Below are 19613 nucleotides of genomic sequence, written 5' to 3'. Positions count from 1 at the left end.
TGGGGAGGTTTCTACACGAGCTTTGGGAAGTGTTTCGTGAGCAAAAGCTTCGCCTTCGCTCACGCGCTCTCCTGCAGCGTCTGTCTCTTTCACCGTCCAGAGCGAACGCTTTTCGTGCGCTCGCGTTAATTTTCATCAGCTGTAAATCAAATGGCTGAAATGATCTGGTTCCATTTTCGAAAAAAAGAACAATTACACACACACGCACACATACATAAACAGCGCAAACGTGTGTGAGTTCATTCGAATCAAGAGGCTTTCTTCGGTTTAGTCGGTGTCACACATTCACCACGGGCTGTTTCATTCACAGTGGTAAGCCAAAACAGACGGAGCGGGTTCAACGCTTGATCGGGTCGTGTAGTCACACTGACTGAGTCTTTCAAATAATTCCAGCAAAGGATTAGAAATATGAAAAGTAACATAACTTATTTAAAAAAAGTTAAATTTACGCACTTTTTTCAACACCTTTAGATATGCATAACATCTTAGATAACAAGTAGAGTTTTTTTCCACCAGCCCTATAGAGACAATCCATTTCAATAAAAATGGTCGTTAAATATGCATATCAAAGTATTCTGTTTTTTTTCTCTAGCAATAGCGAAATTCATAAAAATTCCTCCGTTTATAAAAATATCCACCCGCCCGGCACTAGACGATCGTGCCCGTACGCTATTGAAAACATTCCAAAGTCCGAACCGCACAAGCACCCTTCCTCTCGGCAGCCTCACACCCGCCCCTTCCCGGTGAGCTAATAAGTACGCCGTGACCGTGGAAAGCTAGGGCGCAAGCTCTCCAGAGCCCTCTCGTAAAGCTGCAAAACTGCAAATTACTCTCCACGCTCACCGACACACAGACACACCAGAGACGGTACTGCAGGAGCCCACGACGGAGCCTACAACGTAGGCAGGATAATGAGACAATGGTGTCACAAATCCAACTCGACCCAAATACCGTGCCACGACCACAACCAAACAAGACATGTGTGTTTGTGTGAACACTACGGAGAGAGAGCGAGAATGAAAGAGAGTACATCAACTCACTGCCAACGAAAAGCTCCCCTGCAAAATATCGCTACAAACAACGTCCTACTCCAACGCGTAGTAAAGTGTGCCGTTTCATCCTCCCCCCCGGAGGATGGACCTTGCCGCACCAAACCGTACACTCTTCATTCAGCTGAGTCGCCTTCGCTCCGTACTGTATAAAAGCTGTATGGAAGAGTACGGAGCACGGGACCCCGAGAGTTACTCCCACACCTCAGCGTAAGCTTCGAAATCGTGGTGAAATCGGAATGGTGCAGTCTAGCGCAATGTTGTCGATGATGCATGATGCTCCTAGCGAAAATTGCCCCTCCAGTGTTCGATGCCCTAAAAAATGCCACTAGAGTGCAAACGAATTGTTCTGCTCGTATTTTTTTTTTGTTTGTTCGTGATGGTGTCTGTGTGTTTTTGGGAAGCGCACAGTATTTTAGCGAGGTTTTGGTGTGAATACTAAGCATGAGAGTTGTTCCAATTATTGACTAATAATTGCAATAATTAAAGAATACAATTTGGCTTTTGTTTGCTCTCGAAAAGCTTTCTGCTGTGAAACCGCCTAAATGTATGCAATCGACGGAACATATCTTTAGTAACAACGATTGCGAGGAGATGTTTGTTCAGAATGGCACGATAATAGCATGGATGAACACTTGCTGAGGAATTAGAAGGCAATGTGCTCCTCTTGTTGAAGGTTATATTATTTGTCCGAGTGCACAAACCCGCCATTTAAACACTCATTTGTTCATAAACAGGGGATTCCATTATGACGCCGTTTAAAACTTAAGAGCCGTTAAGGCTTTAACCAGAAAGCAAAAATCTGTTCCTACGTTTGCCTCAAATTGTCATAAAAACCATTATCGTCCTTCCCCGTTTTGTCATTTTGTCCATACGCACGACCAAGAGACCAAGCTTCCAAGGTTATCATCCTAAATTGACCCACAATCCCCGGCAAATTGACAATGACTTTTCAAACGTCGCTCCACAACCGTCCGGTCGCCCACATTTGCTTTCGAACCGCACGCACACGATTAAGGTGTTTTCTCAGGAACCATCGAGGAACCGAGAACATTCCAGGAATCCCTCCCGTGCCATAATGCTGCCTCGTGGTGTGTGTGTTTGCGAAAAGTTGACTGCCCGCTTAAATGGCCATACAGAGCGTCATTCTCTTCCCGACCCGAGTGGTGGCCTCCTAGGGCCGTCGTAAATCATTCTACACGGGACATACCCCCGAAACTGTTGTTCTGTGGTCGGTTCGGTTGGTTCCATAAAGCGTTCTCTTTGCCGCACGCTGGAAAAGGGCACGCACCACACAAAAACCGGTCGTCCTTCTAGCGAACGTTAACCTTCCGTTTTCTGTTTTTTTTCTTTTGCTTGCTCTCACTCTGCCCCGTGTTGCTCCTTGCTTCAACCATATTAAAAGGAACATTCCGGACCGGGACCATTCCATACCGCCGCCGGTTTCTGTACCGCTTCTTGTCTTGCTGCTGTCCCAAACACGGCAAACAGGGAATCAGGCCACGTATTGGCAATTATTTTCATGTTTGGCCACACTCTGACTGCTCACGGAATCGGCGTGAAAAGCATCGATAAAAGGTAAAGGTACTAGCCGTTACTGTGGTAGTGGAAGTAGTAGTAGTAGTAGTAGCAGTAGTACCAGAAGGAAGTAGAAGTTTTGCATTCTGTGCGCCTCCCTTACGCCGTGCAAGAATCAAACAGGCCGGACTTAGGGAGGAACTTGCCGAAAGAACTTGCCTGTGCGAACGAGCTCGATTAACTGCATGGGATGTAATTATATGGCACGAGCCTTCCTTTACTGGATATGGCACGACGGTTCGGGAAGCAGTTGTAAGAAGTGGTCCTCGAGCTGGAAGCTCACAACAATAACGGCACGAAACAACACGTATCGCACCGCTCCGTGTTTCTCTCTGTCCCATCCATCCAAACAATCAACCAAAATGGGATATTTCACAAATTAACCCTAATGCTGGCCTTACAAAACATCGCGACTCTGTGCAGGTGTATGTATGTGTGTACGCTGTTTGATGTTTGACTTTATTTACATGGACAATTGTACAGTGTGTGCAGGGGAACAGGGCAAAAATGAGCAGCAGTCAGCTAATAAAGGAAGTGGAAAAACTTTGCAAGCAAGTACTACTACACAGAAACACTCACAGGTAGACCTGACTATTCACGATGGTTGAGGTGGCCCAGTTTGAAGCCACCACGAGTGGCAAGCGGCAGACGATTTTAAATCGCATGCCACTCCACGTTTCTGTCAGCTGTTCTGACGCTGTTCTGTGGATTGTTTTACACGTGTAACGGATGGATTAGTTTTTATTGCTAGCACGCGTGCTACAAACCTAAACGGTGAACGTATGTTTATTCGGTTGGTTGGAGGGAGAGAATCGATAAAACGAAGCGTAAGTATACTTTTGCTCTCAATGTGATGATGAGAGCCTAAATGAAGGCAAAATTTTTGCCTAAATCCCTAATAGTGTGATCATCAATGGTATTGCTTCGGCTACCGTCATGAAATTGTATAACTTATGGCAAAAAGTACACAACTAAGCTCAGACCTCTTAACGAAAAAGTTTGCCAACAAGAAGTTTGCGACCAAGCATGTTTCGTCCAAGAAGATTGCGACCAACAATTTTGCGACTAATAAGTTTGCAACCAAGCATTTTGCGAAGGAATTTTTGAGTTTGTTAGCGGTTTAAAGTCTCTGTGACAAATGCTCCTAAATGTATGCAATGGATACAGCGTTCCTTAACTATACAGGTATTCCCCGATATACGCCATACTCGATATACGCCATACTCGATATACGCGAATTCGCTATACGCTATTTTCTAAATTTGACAGTTCTTCTAGCAAATTGTACTGATTTGATGTATGAAATGACAAATGCAAAATAAATTCCCTTTTTGTCGAATTTTAAAAACCATTTTAAAAGGTACATTATTGTGATCTTCACTTAAAATCAGATCCTATAACTAATAAAAAGGCTAAAAACCTACCATTTCAAGCAAAATTATGCGAAAATTTGCTATAATTTGACTGAAAACCTCGAAATTCGACTTACTCTAATATTCGAGACACGGTATTGCCTCCGGTCCACATTAGTAGCGTATATATCGGGGAATACCTGTATTTCACATTCAAGCGGACACAGTCATGCAATCAAAATGCACACAACCCCTCATTCATAAAATGTCACCCCATCGGACGAACACCCTCACATTGCAGCAATATTTAAATCGCCATCGAATGTAAACGATCGCCAATATCGCCATTATCGGCATCCGAAGCGCGATATCAAAATGTACCGCACGCTCTCTGCACACTCTGCTCTCTCCTTCATCAATCACTGTGTTTGTTGGTTGCTTACCCCGTACCCTCAATTCGAGAAAGCTCTCTTTGGAGCAACAACACTGCTGAACCAACCAGCACAGCACGCCTTCGTTATTCTTCGCACATACAATACATTAATAATGGCCAGCGCGGGATCTTCCTCCTTAATCTCGTTTTGCATTGCACGCTGCCGCTGCCTGGCGATGCTACGGTGGACCGGACCAAAAAGACCCCGGTTAGGGAATAAAACCCAATTCCTTCACAGTGAGGTTGCTGTGTCTTGTGTGGGCCCGCCGTTGTGAGGTTTTGTGCCCATCAGGGCGATGGAAACACTACACAACACAAGGGACAGATAGAAAAGTATGCTGCAAGATTCCTGTTTCCCTCGTCCATCATCAAACCAGCACAACAACAACAACAGCCACATACCACGTTATGACTGGCTGAGCGGTGAGTTAGTGGTTATGGAATTGGGTATTAAAATTTGCTCACGCCACAGCTGTATCACGTGCAGTGCCCGGTGCGTGTTCGTGTCGCGACGTTGCTTAATTGTTTAATGGTTAATTCTTGTAGTCACGAACGAGACGGAGCAGCGCTAGTAAAAGCTCGGTTTCGTCCGACCGACCGACCGACCGACCGACCGGGAGCTTTAAACTTGTAAACCCATTACTTAAAATTTATTGAGGACAGTTATGCTTGCTTGAGGAATTAAAGGAAGAAACAACAAAACACACGACAAGAAGGTACCGGTACTTGAGGCACGGAACAGTCCGTGCAAGTGGCGTGTATTTTGTGGACCGTTTGCGTCAATCATCGTCGTGGCCTCTGTCGTGGCTGACCTCACCTACATTATTGGGATGGATATTAATTTACGGTTCACCTGTCCTTAACAAACCCCCCTCCTCCCCGTGCGTGGACAGTTATGCAAGCCTTCCCCCCCCCCCGCAGAGTGCGCTCCAAAAGCGTGCCCCCATCCTGAAGGACTTTTGAGAGAATGTGAAAGCTGTCTTGCCCTGCCCCACCGCCGCCCATTACGTCTGCAGTGGCGTCGTTACGCCATCGCACAAAAGCCGGACAGCGCACTGGTCAGCACCAACAGAAGGAAGGGCAAAACCTTTATCTTTATCGCTGCTTAAATCCGTCTGTTCGGCATGGGGGTATGGTTACGGCTCTATTGCTCCAGTGCTGCCGTAAAGGTCAATGAATAACCTCTGGAGCGGGCGGGGTGGACACCCATTAGAGTCATACTGGGTGGGATGTGGGCCGGGTGTCGATTAGAATGCGAAGAACGGCTCCTTTCGATCACACACACACACCTTCTCGGGAGCTTCTATTATTCTTCTCGGGAAGCGTGCGTAGTAGTAAGTGAGAAGCACTGAAGCACGATGATGCTCTGCCCCATTGGACTTCCGCCTTTTCCGCCGGTGTGGCAACATCCGGGGCATACGGTTTTGCTGCACGAATGCTGTGCTGTCAATGGTTGATGCTCGTTTCGCTCTTCCGAGGGTGCCATTTATGCCAGCAGGAGGCCAAACTCGTTTGTTTTTTTTTGTGTGCATATGTGTGCCCGAGAGAAGCTTCTTTGCGGTGGAGTTTTTTTTTGTTTGTTTGCTTGCTATAATGCTAACTTCCGGTGGTGAGTTTTTCCTCCTTCTATAGACAGCTTTCTTCTCAATGCGAGAAACAGCTTTCCTGCTGTTTGTGTGGCTTTACTGGAACGATTTTTTTCCCTCTCCACTCCCTTCAAGACAGTTTTTGTCGTGTTATGCTCTCCTTCTCTTGCAGCAGTTCGCGTAAACGCAACGCATGATCATGTTTGGCAATGACGCAGAAGAAATGGTCGGTTGCTGGCCACACGCAACCAGCCGGGCTACGCAACACTGCCGCTCCAGCACGTCATCTAGTCCGACCGTTCTGGGATGGCGGTGCAAAGGACTTTCGTTAATAGATAGTTGATTAACATTTTTTATTACACCAAGCACATCCTACACATGCGGTAGAAGGGGAGGCTAATGGTGATTCGTCAGCGTGGAACCTCCTCCCCACGAGGGTTGAAGGTCGAGAGAGTCGAGGGACAGCTAGAACGAAGTCACGACGAAAAACTCGTATAAGAAAAAAGGTAAATGAAGAAACAAATTAGAAGACGATTCTTTTTCGACCATCTTGTGCTTTACGTACTGCCACAAACTGTCTGAACTGTATAATCAACTTTTTAATGGCCTGTATTAATATGCCTCAGTGGTCAGTAGCCGTCTCGTTGCGTGTGTGCGTGTGCAAAACTACTCCGAGCAAGCAGGAACAACATTACACCTTCTCAAAAGTGTTTCCCCAGTATACAGGGTTTTCCAGGGAGTTGTGGGACACATCCTTGACTTTTTCCCATTGGAAGTGAACTTTATATGTTGGAATTCCAATTGCACTCTATAGCAACCCATTTTCAACAGGCACGTTGGAAATTCCTATTGGATTTATCCAACAAGGGTGCTAGACAGTCCAATTCGCCTTACAATAAGTTCATTTCATGTAAGAAATGGGTCAATAAAGTGTCCCGCAGCTATGAGAACTCCTGGAAAACCCTGCAATGCCCGCTTCAAGGACGATCCGTAGTGAACTGGCAGTACACACCATCCATCACCAGCGGAACCAGCGCGCTTCCTTCCGGTTTTGCGCACCCGGGAGTGTATGTGTACCGCGTGTCCTAACAACCTTTAACGCGCTTTGGCATACCTTTTTTGTTGTTGTTGTTATTCATCATCTATCGTCGCTCGGAAGGGGTGATGTCCCATCAGGAGGTAGGATTACGGGTTTGGCCTCCCTCCTCGCCACTGCCGGAACCAACGTAATCGGCCTACCATTGTCATCGTGTAAGCTCATAATCAATTTTCGTCCCTTTTCTCAGCCCAACCGGAACTTTGGAAGACAACTGCTTTCACCCCTCTTTCCCCCCATGGGAAGGGCATGTGTGTGTCTATGCTTGAGTTCTCTTACCCTCCAGGGAGTCCTCCGGTTCGTTTTGAAGGTTGTCATTCATTCGTTTTTGGAGGCGGTGCGAGCGAACGACAACGGTGTTTTCCAAGCGAAAAAAGGTAAGATTAAGAATGGAATCCTACCTTTGTCGAATTTACCGTACCAGCGGGCTCGGGGGGCGGGCGTCCAAAGTTTGTGCACGCTCATCGTTTTTCGCACTGTTTTATGCTTCACATATGTAGCCGTTCCTATTGCTTGTATTTAATATCAGTCGCGCAACGAGGCGCTCTGTCGAAACGAAGGCAAAGACAATGGTTGTAAAACAGCCAGCTGGATCCCAGGTGTGGAAGAATCGAATGGAAGTCATTTTCGATATTTTTACCCCACTCCTCGAAGTGGTCGCTCGTTTAACTGGAAAGTTTATTTATGCCATCAGCTCTAGGCAACGGTTCGGGTCTGGTGGTCTAGATTATGGTTTGGATACTGGACACACCGAGGACACCGCTTTTGCTCGATGATGGTTCTTTTTGGGGCTGCTCAATAAGCTGCTCTCTAGCTCAGGTGTCTCTTGCACAATACCCTCTGTCTTACTTTACGTGACAAATGGCTCCCAAGAGCTTAGTGTCGTCGGCACAGAATAGACGAGGGTGTCGGGGCTAGACACAGAGCGCAAAACGTGCAAGCAGCAGAGCAATTTGAAAATGCGTAGCTCGCTGTTTTTATTTCGATTCCAAAACCCATTAAACATAGGTCAAGGTTTTCACCCCACACGCCCATTATTCAATTTAATTTCTCAAAAGGCATTCTCATCGGGGCTGCCCCTGTACGACGCCGCACTGGCTAGATTCATCATCGCCTGTGCATGCTGCACAACGTCCGAGTTGCGAAACCACACGCTGTCCAGCAGCATTTCTACCGATGGCCGCTCGTCCGGGTCCACGTTCAGTATGTCGTAGATGAGCTTCTTGGGGCGGAACGATCGTACGGTGCGCCAGACCGGCTGAGCCATGCTGAAGTTGCCGCGCATCACCAGCTCCGCCGCATCGGTCATCCCGTTCATGGTGCCGAACGGCAGCAAACCGCTCAGCATCGTGTACAGCACCACGCCGAGGCTCCACACATCGACCTGCCGGGTGTACAGCTTCTGGCCGCTCGATTCCAGCACCTCGGGCGCTACATACTCTGGCGTGCCGCAGATGGTGCGCATAAAGATGGAATGGTCCTGGAACTTGCTCGAACCAAAGTCGGACACCTTGATCAGCGTGTACTCATCGTTGTCTTTCAGCAGAATATTGTCTGGTTTTAAATCCCGATGTGTGATGCCTGTAATTGCAAATGGCGCCTTAAAGTATGCAATGTGAGTAGCAACACCACCTTAAAAGCTCACCCTTACTGTGGAGATAGTGGATGGCGTGACACAGCTGATAGAAGTAAAACTTGGCCGTGTCCTCGGGCAGGTAACCGTTGTCCATGATGCGTGTCAGCAGGTCACCGCCCTGCATATACTCCAGCACCATGCTGATCGAACCGGGATCGTTGATAAAGTCAAACATTCGAATCACACACGGCTGGAAAGGGGGGAATTCCAAGCAAATTCAAACAATTCCGATTTGTGGTGCATCGACTTACATGATTTAATTTCTTCATAATATAAGCCTCATTCGTTAGCGACGGCGAGCCTCTCAAGGTCGTCCCGTAGCGCTGCTTCTTCACAATCTTCAGCGCGTACGGTTGGCAGGTGGTGACGTCATGCAGCATATAAACCGTACCAAACGATCCCGACCCAAGCGTCCGGCCAATGTGGTACCGCTTTCTCAACGCTTGCGATTCCACTTCCGGCGGCACTTGGTAGTCGGGCTGATTGTACACGAAAATGTTGGCAAAGCATGCGATCGAGATCGTGCTACCGGGCAGCAGGATCGCACGATTATTGCGCCCAACCAGCTTGCCGTTAACATACGTCCCGTTGGTTGAATTGTCCTATCGTGTGGGAATGAAGATTCACTCTAATATGTGTGTTGAATGAAGGGAAACCATTCCAACCATACTAACTATGATGTACGTAGGGGTGTACCGATCCGTGAGGTCCTTCTCCAAAGTGAAGTGAATGTTTGAGATGAACGAGCGTATCGGAAGTGGAAAGTGCACTTCGTCTATCGCCAGGCTGCATCTTCGATCGCGTCCAACGTTAAATTTTTCACTGCACAGATCTGCAACGAAATGAAATTGTTCTTGAAATTGGCACGTAAATCGAGTTTCGAGTGCAAGCCGCAAAACCAAATACTCACCAATAGTTCCGAAAAGGGCTGAATTGCCCACCAACTGTCCATAGCTGGGTTGCGGCGTTTGGCTTGTGAGTAAATCCATCGATATCGTCTCCGGATCCAGTGGTTGGGTGGCGATTTCTTCCATGTTTGTAATTCTACAAGCAAAACGTGTGTATTGCTGGCTTTTTGCTCATTCCACGCCACTCCTTCTGACACGGTTTTGTGATTATGACCGACTCGACAGCCTGCTTTGATAAATAAATTGGTAGTGCATGACCCATCGCAGTACACACATTGGAGGAATCAATGTGGATGATTAATTATTGCAACAAAAAGTGGCCTTCAAACAAGTAAATAATAGAGGAAGTATTTGTAAGAGGGTTTTATTTGATATCATGAGAAATGCGCAGAAAATTCATCGTTTTTTTTTCTTGTCAATTTTCTTCCGCTAACAACGTGGTGTTCTAATCTCCCACGTGGTTGATTTCGTTTGGCAATGGTCCCGCTTTTTCGATTCGCTAAAATTGCAAGGAATAGGAGCATTTCATCGGATTGAAGGGTAAATATTGAAATAGCTCTTCTAATCTTTATTTGGAACGTTTTTCTAAGTCGTTTAAATTCTTTTTTTTTCTCCATAATCAGTGCTATTGTTGGTAATTCATTTGCTTGAAATGAACCTTATCAAGCTAATCTAGGCCAGTTTAGGACTAAACATAAAAATCAAATCAAACTGTTTCATACCTTCAACTAATTATTCTACATAACCTACGCCATACCATCTTGTTCCTCACTACTTTTGCCCTCCTCTTGCCGCTTTTGCACCTTATCCCCCACACTATGGTGTATCTGTCGATGCTTCTTCAAATTCCCGTAGCACGAAAACTTCCTCAAACACTCCGTACACTCGTGCCGCGTAACGCCCGTATGTATCGTCCGGTGCGTCATCAGCGACTCGCGGTAAGGAAACGATCGCGAGCAAATGTCGCACTCAAACGGTCGCTCACCCGTATGGGCCCGTTCGTGCACCTTCAGCTGTCCCTTCGTGCGGAACGCTTTCCCACAGCAGCCACACACGTACGGTAGCACATTGTCGTGCACGGTTTGGTGCATCTTGAGCGAGCTGTAGCTGGCGTAGTGCTTCTCGCACCGTGCACACTGATAGATCGGTTCCGTGCCACAGTTGGCACGCTCGTGATCGGACAGACTGGTGACCGAGGGGAAGCTTTTGCCACACTTGGAGCAGATGTACTTCGAGCGGCGTTTCGTCTTGTGCGCATAACGCACGTGCCGTTGCAGACAGTCGGGCTTTGTGAACAGCTTCTGGCAAAGGGTGCACTCCACCCGTTCACGATGCTGTTCGAGGGTGTGTTTCGTTTGCTCCGTCTCCGTTGCAAAGTACCGATCGCAGCAGGGGCATTTGTGTATTAACCGTCCATCCTGGCCGTGCTTTGGTAGGTGTTTGGCCAGACAGGCTGCATTTACGTACGGCTGGTCGCAGTACTTGCAGCGATATTTGCACTCTTTTAGTGTGGTATTTCGCGCGTACTGCAGCTTTTCTCGGGCAAGATGTTGCTGCACCTCGTGAGCACGCTCCAAGTGGCGTGCCATCGTGTAGAGCGTGTTGTACTGCTGTGGACACAGTTTGCACCGGTAGCGTCCATCAATCGAGTTCGATAACTCATGCAATTGCCTGAAATGGTAACAAAAGAAGAATGTATACCACATTCTGGTAGATAATAGGAAATGTGTGAAGGTAGAACGTACCTCATTTGTTCATCCAACAACTCCTTATTACGCTTTATCGTCTCTTCGTCAGGTGGTTCCAGTTTTACATTGACTTTTTTCGTGGAAGATTGGCTTGTGTGGCGTTTGGTGCTTGTTTTTGGCGATTCTGAAGCTTCATAGGACGACTGATCTGATTCTACATGCCAATTATCATCATCCTCTTCTCTAGCGGACATCATCTCAATCGAATTTTCTAGTTTATCGCTTTCATAATCATCAAATTCGACAGCATTAGCTAGAGAATCAAGTTCATCCGACCCATCTTGATAGCTAATGAGGTAAACCGATGTGCGATCTCCCTCACCAGTTGTAACTACTTCCATCAGCTGTTCGCTATCTTCGTCATATCCGTCCTCTTTGGGGTCATTCACAGCCATTGGCTAACAACATATTAGACAGAAATGTTACTACATACATCCAATAGTGTAAAATGATACAATAGCCTACCTCAGTCGGTTCATCTGCATCGTTTAGGTCAGTTTCCTCATAGGAAAAGGCATCCACATCACTTTCCACAGACGACTCGGCTGTGTGAAAAGTCTCCTGAACCATCAACGACGGTTCAAGTGCTTCGACGCTCAATCGAATACATTTCTGAACTGTATTGACGATACTTTCCGAAGGTGATTTTGCTTCCTCCATCTGCTCCTCATCCAATTCGGAGTTTTTCAATCTCTCTGTCCCTTCTTGGTCTGTTGTTTCAGGTAGAGCTGATCCTTTTTTACTCTTACTTTGTTTAGCATCCCTATCAGTTAGATTCGGAAGGGCTTAAAGACAAGAATATTCCAATTACTGCAAACAATCACTAGCAATATGAATCCTGCTTACTTTTTCTAGTCAACCGTGGTCCAATCCGCTTAATCGGCACACTCTCCGCCCCACACTTATCTGGCCGCACCTTCCGATGCTTCAGCAGATTGCCGATGCAGGAAAACGTTGCATTACAGACCACGCACACAAACGGTTTGTCGTTCGTGTGGGTCGTCGAATGCGTGATCAGGCTCTCCCGGTATGCGAATGTTTTGCCACATTTCTAAACAACCAAACAGATACAGGGTGTTAGGAAGTAATTAACTATCGATAGAGTTAAATGCTACTTACATCACATTTGTACGGCTTTTCGCCGGTATGCACGCGTCTGTGTATTTTCAATTAGCCCCGGGTCTTGAAGCTGGCGCCACAGAAATCGCACAGCTCCTTCTTGTCGGCCGTATGTTGAGAGCGGTGTACTTTCAGTGTGATCGGAGTTGCGTAGAATCGGTTGCAGATGTCGCACTGAAAGCGTTTCTCAATGCTCCTGCCGGGTGTTTCGATTTCCATGCTGTGAAATAGAAATAAGAAAGGGATTAGATTGTTGACCCGCTGCTGTGTTTTTGTTTTTACTTTACATTTGTTCTCGGGAAAGGAGTGTTTGAGTGGTTGGCGACCCTTTTCGACAGCATTAGTTACGCGATAATTCAGTTGAATAGTTTATTGTGAATTTTCCTGAGACTGTATTTGACCGTTTTCTTGTACCGTCGATATTGGTGGCTAAAAATTAATAAACACCATCAATTACTTTTAAGCAATTTGTGTACACTTGGCGGGTATTTTTCTGCTCATGTATAATATTCCAAATACCTTTCTGTACATCACATTTCACTACTCAATGCATCTAATTACGGCACTCAAGTCCGTTCATTGGAGATATAACGTTAATTTCCTACAATTTGCTTCAAATTCCAAGAACACCAATAATTCCGCGATTGTTTTACGCAGAAAAACTTTAGCTTGTAGCCTGGATGTAAACAAATCAATGTCAAAAGCTGTACTAAATTAAGCAGCATTTACACGGCTCTCTGAATGACCTGACAAGATGATCTTTCAATTCTATTTTTACGATATCAAACGAATTCGATTATAATTTAGAATCAACATTTGTGTACAGAAACCCAGAACTATTTTCTGAATTATTTGTAAAGTCCTTCATTATGTTTAATTAGATTTCTATATAGCACCGTATACACATATCATAATAAAAACGGAACGATGGTTCCATTCCGATACAAAATATTTTCATTTGCTGTTGAATTTGAAATTGGATTTCAAGGAAATTGAGAATTTGCGCCTGATTTTTGTTTACTATTTTTCCAACAAATCTTTCTTCAATTTTTTTAGAAATAAAGCAAAAAAAATCCCTCCCGGCGCTCGATCGGATTCTATCCGATCCGTCATAGTGCGCCCATCACTAACCGCGTGCCAACCTTTCAAAAATTGACCACGACCACAATTTGTTTTTAGCCGAAAGCTCGTCTAAATTTTTATCAAATTCAGTTGTTAAAATGGTTCTTTTAACTAATGAAGAGGTAAATACTAATCGTATCGGAACGCCCGGGGTCAATTACACTACGGCCATGTTCGCTAACCCCACCTTCCCATTCACAGTTCCTGTCGAAGCTTACCCTGCTAGCACAATCAGCCCGAAAAGATTCCTCCTTCACAGTCACAATAAAACGATGTAAGTAGCCTGCACGTGTAGAAGGCTTTCACCAACAAAAAACCCCTAACGATTGATTTCCCTCCTTGACCTCCATTTTGGCAGACGATGGGCACGACCGGCCAAAGCCGCGGGAAGGAAAGCCACCCCTGCCGACACCCGCCGAGTACAGCTGCCTGATCCGGGCCCGGTCCGGTGCGAAGAAGCTCTCGACCGTGGTGAAGCGGGACGAGGTGGCCAAGTTCATGGAATCGTACTCGAAGGTGCTAAAGTCCAGCATGGACGGGCTGAAGAAGGTGAAGAAAGTGAAAAACAAAGCCAAGGCGGCCCAGGGATAGTGCGTTTGGTCACAGGGCGAAACACTCATCGGATACGTTCCACCCGGGAGTGCGCAACAAACAGCGCAGGGCTAACCGCGTGGTGTTTTGTTTTATTTTAAAGTGTTCGCTAGTTTATCTATGGACGCGGTGCAATGTGGTACGGCACACACATACGGAAATCATTAGTGCATTTTCTTTATTCGTTCATTTTGATTGGGAACAGTCTCTTTCTGTTGCATTGCTTCCGTTCCCTACTTCCTTACTTTCGTGCGAGGCCGGATCCAAATCACCGTCAAACACCGAACTGTGTGTTTTGTTTTTCTCCTACGCGTTTGAGATCCGCCGCACACACACCCACAGAGCTGGCAAAACGAAGAAGATGGACAGTGTAATTTTGCTGTAGAATTAAGCGTGTAATGAATTTAATATAAAAGAGAAGGTGAATTTAAACTGCAAACAACGTGCGCTAAAAGTGTATACACGGGTTAAATTTCGTTTTCCTGCGATTTGGCCCGATCGAGTCGCTTGAGTTCGTTGAGCTTCTCCGCAATCTGCAGCTGGATAGTGGCGCGATGCTTCTTCCCCTCGCCCAGTGCCTCCATCTCTTCCAGCCACTGGACGCGTTCGTTGATTTCCTCGAGCACTGCAACAAGACCAAACCACGTGTTCAGCAAGCGGAAATGCAAATCGAAAACCCTCCACATCCTTACATTCACTTGCCCGATCGGGCGGCACAAAGTCCATGCATCCTTCACTCTTGCTACGCACCACCCGCCGACGGCGGCCATCGTCCGGAAAGATCTTAATACCGCTCATCTGCTCCTGCAGCTTGAGCTTCAGCTTTTCGATCGGTTCCTTCGGTTTGTGCGGCACGTACTTTTCCACATCGAACGCACCACTCTCGATGATGGTGTTCAGTGAACGTTTCTTAATGTTCTTCCGCGGTATGGCCATCGGGAGAAAGTTACTGTACTCCTGCTCAAACTTCGGCTCCTTCGGCACCGGCAATGGTTCGCCATTTCGCAGATGGTAGTTAATTTTGTTGCGCTGCAGAATCGTCAATTTTGCTTCTTCCATCAAAACTAGAGGGCAAACATGGGAGGACAAACTTTGGTCAGAAAACGTTCCGGACATGCAATTGCTCCTTATCATTGCTTTACCTTTTATCAAATCTTGAGTTTCCTTCGTGTAGCGTGCTTTGGGCGTATGAAACAGGCCACCCTGGGCCACCCTCGGGCTGGGCCAGTCCGCCATGCTGTCTTGCTGGGCTGGTGGTGTGTGCACTCCGGCGTACTGTGATGTAATGCACAACACAAACACCCGTGTGTATCCGTGTCGTGTCCTACTTGGGCACCGAGAGGCACTGACTGGCTGTCTTTCCGCCAAGGATAAGTTCACGAAAGTTTGATTGATTGGGACAGAAGTTTCGGGGTAAAAGGAGGCACGGAAAAAAACTCCTTACTGCTGCAATTGCACACACAGTAATTGTGCTATGGGTACGTGTATGGAGGTAGTTGATGGGGAACAAAACCTCCCCTCCATACAAAGTACTGCACGCAATTCGGGTTCGGACGGTTGGTTGAAGGCACTACACACACTGTGGAGGCAATAACAATTTATGGCTAGCCGATGATGGCTTTCAGAAAACCGGCGATAAATGCAAACGTCTCCCATGGCAACCGGGGGCGACCGGGAAGGTTTGCTTTCGTCGGTTGCTATTCCGGCTGTGTTGGAGTGAGTGAGAGAATACGCTAACACAAACACATACGCTCATTGTTTCCTTTTCACTCACGCATACATACGCATATATGCGCAATGCAAGGGTCGTTACGGGATTCTATTGACTTTTTTTTCTATCTCTATAAAACACGGTGAAATATATTCCTTAACACTTGTCCTTCATACAACTTTGGGGCCTCGTTCTCTTAGCTTCAGCTGCAACTGTTCGTTCCTATCGAGCGAAGATTCTTCCTGCAGCTTTTCTTCGGCCTTCAAATCGAGTATGGTTCGCACTTCTTGCTTCACCTTTTCAATTTCCTTCATGCTTTTAGCGGATATTGGTATCACCGCGTCGATTGAGAGCAGCTTGGAGGGTACCAACTCTTCGGGACACATTTTAAGACCATCTGAAAGTGGAAAAGGGGTGTACTACTGCTTTGGTCGGTCGGCTGAAATTAGCCCTACTTACCCTCCAGCGAGTGGAAATATTGTTCATATTTGCAAATCTCTTCCACGGCGCCTTCCTTATCCATCTTGTTGATGATCAGTGCGCACGGTTTATCGAGCAGCGTTTTGTCGTACAGCTCCAGCTCCTTGTTCAGCGCGTACACCGTCTCTAGGCAGTTCCGTTTCTGGTGCTGCTGGCTTAGCTGAAACCCAAACACGTCCACCATGATCAGCAGCAGCCGGGTTCGTTCCACGTGTTTCAGGAACTTGTGACCCATGCCAAAGTTGGCATGCGCTCCCTCGATCAATCCGGGCAGATCGGCTATCGTTATTTGCCGGTAGTCTTCGTACTCTATCGTTGCAATTTGCGGTCGTATCGTTGTAACTAACATTGAAAAAGAACATCTTGAAAAACAATTCACTGTAAATCCACTCCATTCACTTACATGGATAGGATGCAATCTTCGGGGATGCATTCGAGATCGCTTTTACGAGTGTACTTTTGCCCGCGTTAGGAAATCCCACCAACCCCACGTCTGCGATCAGCTTCAGGTCCAGCGTGAGCGTACGCAGTTGTCCGGGTTTACCGAGGAAGGAGTTGCCCGAGCATCCGCCACTTCCACCACCGGACGCTAGAAAGGTTTTACCTTCCTCATCCAACTCGCAAAGCAGCCCCGTCTCCTGCTCCAACACCCGTATTCCGACCGGCACCTCCACCTTTTGGTCCGTACCCCTCCGGCCGAGTATTCGGGCCTTCGAGCTTTCCTCCCCATTGCCGGCGACGACACGCTTGTTCGGATACTTCTTTACCACATCGCGCAGCGATTTCCCCTCCTTGGCGACGAAATAGACCGCACCGCCCTGCCCGCCGACACCGCCGTACTTGGGCAGTCCGTTTCCCCCGTGGCCACCCTTCGCCGTTATCCGCAGTGTGTCCAGGAACCGGCTCTTTAGGTAGTTACGGATTGGCTAAAAAGGGAGGGAAAAATACATTATAAATGTAACTAACTCGATATATCACATAATACGTTACCTTGTTGACCGATTTTAACAGATAATTTTGAATAAAAACCATCTTTCTTATCAAAAATGCATAGCGGCGTAGAAAACCCGGAAATATGCGCGTGCTCGTTTGTTTTGGATCACGTTTGTTTACATCCCGTTTGACGTTTGGCCCTTTCGCCGGGAGCAACTGGGCTCATTTCACGCACACGCATTCCTCGGGCTGTCAGTGGATGTTTTTATTGCATTTTTCGCTATCCGCCGGACCGATCCGCAGCAGCGGTCGATGTAGCAAAAGTGTTTTGTTGCCCATAAAAAGTGTAGAGTGTTTACCAACTCCCGGCAACGTTCTGCCCGGTTCATATGTCCAACTTGCAGCGTGTTATGATGAAGTCCAGACTGCCACCGATGTGTCCGAATCCGCGCTTCCCCAAGCCGAGGTAAGAAGACAGAGAAGGCATACCACCGTCGCCATCATCAGCTTACGGCATTAAATTTTCACGACCCCAATTTTTCCTGCCCGTGCGATGACCCTGTTGCGTGTGGCGGATTCCGATTTGTTGTGTTTCACTTTTTCATCCTTTCCCTTTCTACAGCGATCGTGGCTTTCGGCGTCAGACGGACTACAATCCACTGATGTGGGATGAGTTCTTCGCAGAAAAGAAGGACGTTGAGACGAAGCAGGGGAAATTCCGGGTGTATCTGTCCGCTCCGTCCGAAGCCGGCGCGCCGCTGCTCGTTCTGCTGCACGGTGGAGGGTTTTCCGCCCTGTCCTGGGCTCATTTCAGCGTAAGAAAAGCCTCTTGGATTCATCCTCTTGTACTGTTAAGATCATTATTTTCTGTTTGTAGAGTGAAGTAACGAAACTGATCCACTGCCAGTGCCTGGCAATCGACATCCGCGGACACGGCGATACGTACACGGAAGAAGAAGACGACCTATCAGCAGAACGGCTAGCCACGTATGTGAATTCCCGTTTAAATTGACTTTCCTCCTCCTTCTCCTCCATCCCCTTCAGATAAGCGAGATTGAAGAATCATGCAATTTTATCTTTTCATTTGATTACGCCGCGAAACGGGCAGAGATGTCGGGGACGTGATGCAAGCGATGTACGGTGAATCCGCCCCGCCAATCATACTGATGGGACACTCGATGGGCGGTGCAATATGCGTGCATGCGGCCAACTCGTTCGTGCTACCGACCCTGATTGGTGTGGTTGTGATCGATGTCGTGGAAGGAACGGCGCTGGAAGCGCTGGCCAGCATGCAGAGTTTCCTCCGATCCCGTCCGAGCACGTTCAAAAGCATCCAGCACGCGATCGAGTGGTGCGTTCGAAGCGGCCAGGTACGAAACGTCGATTCGGCACGCGTCTCTATGCCGGGACAGATTATAAAGTAAGTTCTATCGTTTGTCTTCTTATTAGGATATGAAATTTAAACGCTTTTCTTCACCTTTCAGCATCGAGACAAAACAGCTGGCAACGAACGAGCTGCCCCTTAAAGTGGAAGGCTCGTCGGAGGAAAAGCTTGAATTTAAGCACCCCAATGCCATCGCGGAAGACGCGGAAAGTGGCGATACGGCGAGCGCCACAGCAGAAACCGATCCTGCCAGCAATGCACCGGCCGCCGCCGCCGCCGCCTCCGCCGTCAACCTGCGCAAGTACGCCTGGCGCATCGATCTCTCCAAGTCGGAAAAGTACTGGGAGGGATGGTTTTCGGGGCTGAGCCAAAAGTTCCTGGACATACACGTGCCCAAGCTGCTGCTGCTGGCCGGCATCGACAATCTCGATCGTGCGCTAACGGTCGGCCAGATGCAGGGCAAGTTTCAGCTGCAGGTGCTGGCCCGCTGTGGCCACGCCGTGCACGAGGATCGGCCGCACGAGGTGGCCGAAGTGTTGGCGACGTACTTGATACGGAATCGTTTCGCGCAACCGACAGCGGACGGACAGTTCCTGAAGCATATGCCGGCGTGTTAAACGGCCTAGAAGCGCCGAACTTATGCTTTCACTCTCTCTTCTTAAGTAAGCAAATACATTTTCTATTTATGATTTTAGGTGACACAATGTTGTTTCGGATTTTAGCTTCCTGAAAGCACGTAAAGCTTGTGCATTGTTCTGCTCCCCATTCATATCACATTACAATTATCATTCCAGCGAAGAAAAATTGCAAAAGGGTAGTTCCAATCAAGCGTAACACTTTGATTGAGCACACACATTCCGATAAATGATTCACTTGTTATAATTACA

At 47.3% G+C, this 19613-nt stretch overlaps 5 protein-coding genes and 1 pseudogene across 5 annotated transcripts; 2 read left to right on the top strand and 4 right to left on the bottom strand.

Annotated features, from left to right (window-relative positions):
• Positions 1 to 8009: 8009 nt before the first annotated feature.
• LOC1277641 (ovarian-specific serine/threonine-protein kinase Lok) lies at positions 8010 to 9864 on the bottom strand. The gene is made up of 5 exons (XM_061658600.1): positions 9641 to 9864; positions 9405 to 9562; positions 8982 to 9332; positions 8740 to 8920; positions 8010 to 8675 (listed from the first exon to the last, which is right to left on the bottom strand). Exons 1-5 carry the CDS (start codon positions 9762 to 9764, stop codon positions 8146 to 8148), a joined length of 1344 nt encoding a protein of 447 aa, XP_061514584.1. The 5' UTR covers positions 9765 to 9864; the 3' UTR covers positions 8010 to 8145.
• Positions 9865 to 9988: 124 nt separating this feature from the next.
• LOC1277642 (zinc finger protein 431) lies at positions 9989 to 13177 on the bottom strand (annotated as a pseudogene).
• Positions 13178 to 13570: 393 nt separating this feature from the next.
• LOC1277643 (signal recognition particle 14 kDa protein) lies at positions 13571 to 14657 on the top strand. The gene is made up of 3 exons (XM_317118.5): positions 13571 to 13749; positions 13829 to 13901; positions 13986 to 14657. The coding sequence occupies exons 1-3, from the start codon at positions 13726 to 13728 to the stop codon at positions 14216 to 14218; spliced, it is 330 nt and encodes a 109-aa protein (XP_317118.5). The 5' UTR covers positions 13571 to 13725; the 3' UTR covers positions 14219 to 14657.
• LOC1277644 (UPF0193 protein EVG1 homolog) lies at positions 14322 to 15841 on the bottom strand. The gene is made up of 3 exons (XM_317119.3): positions 15361 to 15841; positions 14911 to 15282; positions 14322 to 14843 (listed from the first exon to the last, which is right to left on the bottom strand). Exons 1-3 carry the CDS (start codon positions 15452 to 15454, stop codon positions 14686 to 14688), a joined length of 624 nt encoding a protein of 207 aa, XP_317119.3. The 5' UTR covers positions 15455 to 15841; the 3' UTR covers positions 14322 to 14685.
• Positions 15842 to 15976: 135 nt separating this feature from the next.
• Positions 15977 to 17552, bottom strand: LOC1277645 (GTP-binding protein 10 homolog). The gene is made up of 4 exons (XM_317120.4): positions 17400 to 17552; positions 16813 to 17335; positions 16389 to 16751; positions 15977 to 16326 (listed from the first exon to the last, which is right to left on the bottom strand). The coding sequence occupies exons 1-4, from the start codon at positions 17439 to 17441 to the stop codon at positions 16100 to 16102; spliced, it is 1155 nt and encodes a 384-aa protein (XP_317120.4). The 5' UTR covers positions 17442 to 17552; the 3' UTR covers positions 15977 to 16099.
• A 29-nt stretch (positions 17553 to 17581) lies between these two features.
• LOC1277646 (protein phosphatase methylesterase 1) lies at positions 17582 to 19425 on the top strand. The gene is made up of 5 exons (XM_317121.5): positions 17582 to 17808; positions 17965 to 18157; positions 18220 to 18329; positions 18451 to 18762; positions 18827 to 19425. Exons 1-5 carry the CDS (start codon positions 17732 to 17734, stop codon positions 19341 to 19343), a joined length of 1209 nt encoding a protein of 402 aa, XP_317121.2. The 5' UTR covers positions 17582 to 17731; the 3' UTR covers positions 19344 to 19425.
• The last annotated feature ends 188 nt before the right edge of the window (positions 19426 to 19613 follow it).

This window comes from Anopheles gambiae, chromosome 3 (genome assembly GCF_943734735.2).
Source record: "Anopheles gambiae chromosome 3, idAnoGambNW_F1_1, whole genome shotgun sequence".
Classification (NCBI taxonomy): Eukaryota; Metazoa; Arthropoda; class Insecta; order Diptera; family Culicidae; genus Anopheles; species Anopheles gambiae.
This window is presented reverse-complemented; position numbering and strand designations above follow the sequence as displayed.

What these genes read in the sequence shown, in the direction of transcription:
- LOC1277641 (XM_061658600.1), bottom strand. Translation starts at nt 9,764, where the DNA reads ATGGAAGAAATCGCCACCCAACCACTGGATCCGGAGACGATATCGATG. An exon ending in TTATGAAGAAATTAAATCAT is followed by an intron (nt 8,921 to 8,981) that starts GTAAGTCGATGC and finishes CCCCCTTTCCAG; the next exon opens with CCGTGTGTGATTCGAATGTT. An exon ending in CCACTATCTCCACAGTAAGG is followed by an intron (nt 8,676 to 8,739) that starts GTGAGCTTTTAA and finishes TTGCAATTACAG; the next exon opens with GCATCACACATCGGGATTTA.
- LOC1277643 (XM_317118.5), top strand. Translation starts at nt 13,726, where the DNA reads ATGGTTCTTTTAACTAATGAAGAG. An exon ending in TTCTTTTAACTAATGAAGAG is followed by an intron (nt 13,750 to 13,828) that starts GTAAATACTAAT and finishes TCCCATTCACAG; the next exon opens with TTCCTGTCGAAGCTTACCCT. An exon ending in CACAGTCACAATAAAACGAT is followed by an intron (nt 13,902 to 13,985) that starts GTAAGTAGCCTG and finishes CCATTTTGGCAG; the next exon opens with ACGATGGGCACGACCGGCCA.
- LOC1277644 (XM_317119.3), bottom strand. Translation starts at nt 15,454, where the DNA reads ATGGCGGACTGGCCCAGCCCGAGGGTGGCCCAGGGTGGCCTGTTTCAT. An exon ending in AACTCAAGATTTGATAAAAG is followed by an intron (nt 15,283 to 15,360) that starts GTAAAGCAATGA and finishes TTTGCCCTCTAG; the next exon opens with TTTTGATGGAAGAAGCAAAA. An exon ending in GCCCGATCGGGCAAGTGAAT is followed by an intron (nt 14,844 to 14,910) that starts GTAAGGATGTGG and finishes GTCTTGTTGCAG; the next exon opens with TGCTCGAGGAAATCAACGAA.
- LOC1277646 (XM_317121.5), top strand. Translation starts at nt 17,732, where the DNA reads ATGTCCAACTTGCAGCGTGTTATGATGAAGTCCAGACTGCCACCGATG. An exon ending in TCAGCAGAACGGCTAGCCAC is followed by an intron (nt 18,330 to 18,450) that starts GTATGTGAATTC and finishes CGAAACGGGCAG; the next exon opens with AGATGTCGGGGACGTGATGC. An exon ending in ATGCCGGGACAGATTATAAA is followed by an intron (nt 18,763 to 18,826) that starts GTAAGTTCTATC and finishes TTCACCTTTCAG; the next exon opens with CATCGAGACAAAACAGCTGG.
- LOC1277645 (XM_317120.4), bottom strand. Translation starts at nt 17,441, where the DNA reads ATGGTTTTTATTCAAAATTATCTGTTAAAATCGGTCAACAAG. An exon ending in TGTTAAAATCGGTCAACAAG is followed by an intron (nt 17,336 to 17,399) that starts GTAACGTATTAT and finishes CTCCCTTTTTAG; the next exon opens with CCAATCCGTAACTACCTAAA. An exon ending in ATATTTCCACTCGCTGGAGG is followed by an intron (nt 16,327 to 16,388) that starts GTAAGTAGGGCT and finishes TTCCACTTTCAG; the next exon opens with ATGGTCTTAAAATGTGTCCC.